The following is a 6,888-nucleotide window of genomic DNA, read 5'->3' as shown; positions in this document are numbered from 1 at the left end:
AATATGTACAGCACCTAGCACACCTAGCACATAATCAGTGCGATGTAATATTATTATTATTTAAGTATTATTATTAATGAAGAATCCGGAGCACAGACAGGTTAAGTAACTTGCGCAAGGATTCAAGCCCAGGTGAATGTGGCTCCACAGAACTGGTCCTTCATTGCCTAGAGCTGAGTTGAGTGCTTCCATGCGCCAGTCAGCCTCCAGCACTCCCCCGCCTCTTTCAGTGGCCCCAACCCCCTATCCCTGCCAGACCGGTGTTTTTCTCGGCCGCTGAGACAAGGGCTCTCTTTGCCCTCCCTGCAACAAGCCCTGCAAGCTGTCATTCCCCTCCCCAAAGCCCTGTTCTCCTCTGAATCCTGGGGCGCCAGGTCCCAGCCCCACTGGCACAGGGATCCCACACATTGGACCATGGCATTGCTCACCTTCTTGATACCGTACATTAGGCTGACAATTGCTGCCACCAAAGTGAAAGTGATCAACACAATGGCCCAGTCTGAGACAGAGTCTTTCTGGGGCTTCGGACCTGGGGCACAAAGACAGGGCCAGTGACTGAGGTAAGTGGTGCCTCCAGCCCCCCAGACCCCCACTGCCCTCTGACTTTCCATCTTTCCTTCTGTGACTGATGTCTCTGACTCTGAGACCTCATCTCTCTGGTGTTTTCTCCTATCACCTTGGGAGCAGAATCTCAGCAGGGGTGGGGGTGGGGGTTTAAAGGGCTTCAATCCAAGTCTCAATTGCCTCTTCCCTGTGGACACGTCTGTCAGTCCCAGACTCATCACTGAGGTCCGCACCTCACTGTCTTTCTCGGGCCCTATTTTCTGCATCCCTGGGTCTGTGATGCTTCTGCACTGGGAGGGTCCTCAGTAGGCACTCTCCTTCCTCCAAGCCCCAGTTCTCCCCACCACTCCACCCTGATTCTTGTCCTTAAGGGGAACCAGAGCCTGATCTCCTGTCTTCCTTCCATTCGTTTCCTGCCGTCAGACTTCCCGCGTGGTATTCCCTATGCTCCCCTTCTAGGAATGAAAGGGAGTGGAGGAGGATGATGGAAGAAGGAGGGGTGATCTCTGGAAGCAATGCCTCTCGCCCTGAACAGAGAGATTAGATCATGAGGAAGAAAGATGAAAACCTTTCGAGAAAGCAGCCAGGTAACAGGCATCTGGCAGTTGGTCTGACCAGAGGCCACCAAAACCCCTTTGAGCTACAGACACATCCTCAGACAGGTTTAAAACACAGTTGAAAGCAGGAGCTAATGACTCTCCCTGAACTCCTCCCAAGGAGCCAGGGGTGGCTGCAGGGGAATGAGAGAGAATAGGCCCACCAACATTTTACTGTAAGTGACCCAGTGCCTAGAAGAGTGACTTAACTGGCCAGGATGCTGAGCCCAGGGGACGTGGTGGCCACCCAGCCATGGTGGCAGTGGAACTCCTAAGACAGCAACACAGTGCTAAAGTCCCAGGCACAGTTGGAGCTGTTCCGGGAGCACTGGAGGAGGCAGGTCCTAAGAGGGCAGAGGGAAAAAACAGAAGAGATTCAAGCAAGAGCAAAGCAGAAGTCACATCAAATGCACCCACAGGCAAGACTCTAGCAAGTTTTTGGAATAAATTGATGAACTAATGTTATGAAAATCAAGACTGAGAATAACCAAGACAGTCTCTTAAAAAAAAAAAAAGGGGAGAACTTACACTATGAGATCTCAAGACTTGCTACAAATCTGTAGTCCTTAAGCACTGTGGCCCTGGAGTAAGAACTGACTGATAGGCCGGGTGCAGTGGCTCACGCCTGTAATCCCAGCACTTTGGGAGGCTGAGACAGGCAGATCACCTGACGTCAGGAGTTCGACACCAGCCTGGCCAACATGGTAAAATCCCGTCTCTACTAAAAATACAAAAAAATTAGCTGGGTGTGGTGGCAGGCGCCTGTAATCCCAGCTACTCGGGAGGCTGAGGCAGGAGAATTGCTTGAACCCGGGAGGCGGAGGTTGCAGTGAGCCGAGATCGCGCCATTGCACTCCAGCCTAGGCAACAAGAGTGAAACTCCATCTGAAAAAAAAAAAAAAAAAACTGACCGAAAAACCCACACAAATAGTCACTTGACTTTCAGGATAGGTGCTCACCGTTCAATGGCAGGGACAGGGGAGGGTCCTTGGAAATAATGGTTCTGGATATTCATAAGAAGAAAAAATGAATCTTGACTTCCACCTCGCTCCATACACAGAAATTAATTTGAGATGGATAATAGACTTAAATTTGAAAGCTAAAATAATAACATTTCTGGAAGAATGCAGAGGAGAATATTTTCATGACCTTGAAGTAGCCAAAAAAGTCTTAGGATACAACAGGAACTAATCATGACAGAAAAAGGTGATGAATTGGAAAACAGAAAGAGAGGCCCTTGTATAGCCACAAAGGCAAGGGAGCTGCTTCCACTGAGGTTCTGGAAAACTGCCAGGTTTGCAGGAAGCCCCACCCCACAGCTACAGACCGAGCTGAAGGGTTCTCCAGAGATGGGTTGAGCAACAGAAATATCACCTGATGATGTGGAGACTGTTCCTGAAGTGCTCCCAGAAACGGCTGGAGCTAAAGACTGAGGACTGCTGGGAAAACTCCCAGAGGTTGAAGAAACTGTTGAGACACTCCCAGAGGCAGTAGGGAGACTTCTAGAGATAGTGGGGACAGTTGCAGAGACAGTGGGGAGACCTCCAGAGACAGAGGGGAGACTTCAGAGACAGTAGGGAAACTTTTGGAAATAGTGGGGACAGTTGCAGAAACAGTGGGGAAACCTCCAGAGATAGTGGGAAGACTTCCAGAAACAGTGGGAGACTTCCAGAAACCGGGGACAGCTCCAGAGACAGAGGGGAGATTTCCAGAGACAGTGGGGAGACTTCCAGAGACAGAGGGGAGACCTGGGGATACTGTGTCAGAAGTCCCCAGTAGGGTCAGCTGAACTGTTGAAAAAAGAAGATAAACCATAGAACGGGGTTAGAAGAGTTGGCCATCCCACTGGGTCCCAAGTTCATGTCCTCCCTCAAGACCCCCTGTCTGGGCCCAAGTGCTCACTGGGTCCGGCCAAGGCCTGCAGGCCCAGGAGCAGCACCAGCACAGTGTCCATGGCACCAGTTGAAGTGTGTTGGCCAGGCCCATCTCCCAGGCTCTTTAAAGGCTCTGGGGCCTATTACGAGTCCCGGGAGAGCCAGGTGTGCCGGGGCCTCCACCAACACCAGAATCTCCATCCCCAGGGAGAGGTCACCAAGTTGTCCCAGGGGATTAACCTGTCCCAGCCTGATCCCAGGAAGCACAGGGTGAGGGGGAGTGTGAGTAAGAGCCTGCGGGCTCCCCCACCTGGCCCTTGGGCTCTTCCTGGACTAGGGACCTGTCCCCCAGGTCTGAGTCAATTCACAGCCCAGACCCTCCTTTAAAAGGGGAGACCCAAATGACCTATCCCAAGGTCATCCTCTTGTTCCTAGAAGTACAACCGTTGGAAGTCAAGATGTATGAGTCCCTCAGGGAAGCAGGATTTGGAAGCTGGGGTTGTAGGGGAACCATGAGGGTCTAGGACTGCATCTGACCTTCTGGAAACCTAAGGGTGGGCTGGGAAGGTGAATACCTGAGCCGTCTCTCACCTAGATGGCTGCAGCTCACAGAGCTTTCCATTCCTTTGACAGGGAAGGGGAAAGGGGAGATAAGGGGCACCAAGGAAGACACGTGTCATGTTTGGGGACAGTGTAATATGGAAGGTCAGAACCCAGCTCTGGAGCCAGACAGCCCTGAATCCTCAGAAGCTCAGTACCAGGGCTGAGTCCACTGCACTGGAATCCACCACTGCTGAGCTGTGCGTTCTCTGGCAAGTCACAAGGCCTAAGTTTTAATTTCACCTCTAAAATCGGGGTAATCTAGTACCTACTTCACAGGCGCTTATGCGCTATAAAGGAATACTTAGTGATGAGCCTAGCACATGGCTGTAGAAAGTGTGGGGGAGGCCAGGTGCAGTGGCTCACGCCTGTGATTCCAGCACTCAGGGAGGCCAAGGGGGTGGATCACCTGAGGTCAGGAGTTGGAGACCAGCCTGGCCAACATGGTGAAACCTTGTCTCTACTAAAAATACAAAAATTAGCCTGGTGTGGTGGCGGGTGCCTGTAATCCCAGCTACTTGGGAGGCTGAGCCAGGAGAAGATTGCACCACTGCACCCCAGCCTGGGCGACAGGGATGAGACCCTGCCAAAAAAAAAAAAAAAAAAAAGGAAGGAAAGGAGGGAGGGAGGGAGGGAGGGAGGAAGGGAGGGAGGGACGGAAGGAGGGAGGGACGGAGGGAGGGATGGAGGGAGGGAGGGAGGGCCCCTACTCTTCTCCGAGGAAGATCTCTCTGTGTTCCCAATTCTACCTCCTGCTCATCCCTCCTGTGCCTGCTGCTCTTCTCCTCCATGCTTTCTTCCCACTGTGGTCTTCCTGTTGTCCTGTGCAAGTCTGGGAGTCATTGGTTGCCTCACTTTACACTTACAGTGCAGACCAGGCCTCTATCTCTGTTTCCCCATCTTGCTTTTGCTCTCCCCACCTCTGCCCAGTGCTCTCTCTGCCTCTGTCCCTCTGTGCTCCGTCCCGCTGGCTTTGGGGAAGGTGGAGAGGCTGCATAGGGAAGTGGCAGATAGGAAGATGCTGGCCTGTGCCCTTGTGTGTTCAAGCAAGTTTCCATGGCTGGTGTGTCTCTTTGTCTGGCTAGAGGGATGGGTTCTAATCTCTCTGCTACTTGTTGGCTGGGTGACCTTAGCAGGTCACTTACCCTCTCTGTGCCTTACTTTCCTAGTTTCTAAAGAGGGTCAGTAACTCCCTCTGCACATCTGTCCTGTGCTTGCCTGTCCCAGCGCTTGCCTGTAGGCATCTCGGCCGGGAGTAGGTGGGTGTCCCCTTTTCATGGGTGCACAAGGCAGGAGTGAGAGGATGTCTGAGGAAACTCGTGTCTCCACCTGACAATCCAGGATGCGTTAGAGCAAGTAAAACAGAATGTTCAGCAATGGAAGTTCCCATGACCAGATTTCTCATCTAGAAAGCCACCAAGGCTGGGAGAGCAGTGTTCACAGTCCATTATAGACCCAACTCCTTGTTCTACTCCTTCTCCTCTTTTCACTACTGCACTTGACTAGTCTTTAAAAAAAAAAAAAAAAAAAAACCTGAGGGAGCAGGACACCCGGGTTCTGGAAGAAACTTGGCTTAATCCACCCCTCCCTTTTGGGCCCACATTCCTGAGCCCTTCGGTGTCAAGAATGATGAAAATTAACTGCAGTTAATAATTAATCTCTAAAGATCCTTGGGAGGCCCGGGCATGGGTGGGGGCCCAGACACCTGCAGGAGGGACACCTCCCTGGTCCCTGCTTCCCTCTCCATTTCCCTGTCTGTAGGACCAGCACTCACTCCCTCAAACCTGGAGACACAAGGGAGGGGTGGGACACAGAGTGGAAGAGAGGGGACTTCCTTCTATTTTCCCCAAAAGCACAGTGAATGGTCCTCTCCTGGGTCCTCTCTTACTGGGAGAACTGGAAAATCCAGTTGACCAGATTCCTCCTCCCATTCCCCCTCAAACACTCATGCTAAGGCTTGAGTGGGGTGTAGAAACAGGCCTGTTAAGGAGAGGCCACCGGGACTTCAGTGTCTCCTCCATCCCAGGAGCGCAGTGGCCACTATGGGGTTTGGGCTGCCCCTTGTCCTCCTCTTGACCCTCCTTGGCAGCTCACATGGAACAGGTGAGGGCTAGAGGGCAGGACTCCTGGGTCCCTGTGGCAAGAAGAGGCCAGAGAAAAGGGGTGGGACTTCATGGTCCCTGAGAGTGACAGAGACACCCCAGTCCTGAGCTTCCAAGAGGCTCTGGAGGGGCATTGCTGGGGAAGAGGAACTGTGCCGGGGAGCGTGAGCAGGAAGGTGCTGTGTCTCCGGAGGAATCAGCCCTGACTGCTGGGTCCTAAGCTGTACTTCTGGATCCGCAGGGCCGGGTATGACTTTGCAACTGAAGCTGAAGGAGTCTTTTCTGACAAATTCCTCCTATGAGTCCAGCTTCCTGGAATTGCTTGAAAAGGTAGTTCTTTGGAAGGGGAAAGATGGGGCTGTGTGTTTGTGAGTCAGTTTGGGCCTCTGCTGGGGTCTGGATGTCTCCGTGGTGGGAATGGAGAGCTCTCTTACACCGCGCCCTTTAACCCTTTGTTCCCAGCTCTGCCTCCTCCTCCATCTCCCTTCAGGGACCAGCGTCACCCTCCACCATGCAAGATCTCAACACCATGTTGTCTGCAACACATGACAGCCATTGAAGCCTGTGTCCTTCTTGGCCCGGGCTTTTGGGCCGGGGATGCAGGAGGCAGGCCCCGACCCTGTCTTTCAGCAGGCCCCCCCTCCTGAGTGGCAATAAATAAAATTCGGTATGCTGAATTCAATAACTTGCTTGACTCTCTGGGTCCCTGAGCACAGAGCTGGCAGGATGTGGGGGTTGGATGCTCAAGTCTCTGACTGTCCCCCTGTTGAGCAGAGGGTTCCAGGGATGGACAATGTCTCCCTCAACACCAGTGTCACAGGCCTACAAGGCATCTGGGGAGTTGTTTGGGGACACACACACCACACACATATACGCATGCATAGGAACACACACCAAATTGAGATCTTCGGAACACTTGGGAATAAAGAGAAGCAACATTTATTGAAGTCCTGCTTTTCTCCTGCATCCCTATTTCGATGCTTGCAGCAGTCTTGAATGTGGCATACTAGGTATCATTATCCTATTTTACAGATAAGGAAATTGAAGCTCAGAGAGGGCAAGTCATTCACCTGAGATCTAATAGCAGTGGAGAAGTCAGGCACCAGACAGAGGTCTTGGTTTAAGCAAGATTTTTATTTCATTTCCCTTTGC

At 52.2% G+C, this 6,888-nt stretch overlaps 1 protein-coding gene across 1 annotated transcript; it reads left to right on the top strand.

The window, feature by feature from the left end:
- Window positions 1–5,598: 5,598 nt before the first annotated feature.
- LOC134806932 (surfactant associated 2) lies at window positions 5,599–6,421 on the top strand. Its single transcript, XM_001150388.7, has 3 exons — window positions 5,599–5,737; window positions 5,978–6,066; window positions 6,199–6,421. Exons 1-3 carry the CDS (start codon window positions 5,677–5,679, stop codon window positions 6,283–6,285), a joined length of 237 nt encoding a protein of 78 aa, XP_001150388.1. The 5' UTR covers window positions 5,599–5,676; the 3' UTR covers window positions 6,286–6,421.
- Window positions 6,422–6,888: the final 467 nt, after the last annotated feature.

This window comes from Pan troglodytes, chromosome 5, assembly GCF_028858775.2.
Source record: "Pan troglodytes isolate AG18354 chromosome 5, NHGRI_mPanTro3-v2.0_pri, whole genome shotgun sequence".
NCBI classification, from domain to species: domain Eukaryota; kingdom Metazoa; phylum Chordata; class Mammalia; order Primates; family Hominidae; genus Pan; species Pan troglodytes.
This window is presented reverse-complemented; position numbering and strand designations above follow the sequence as displayed.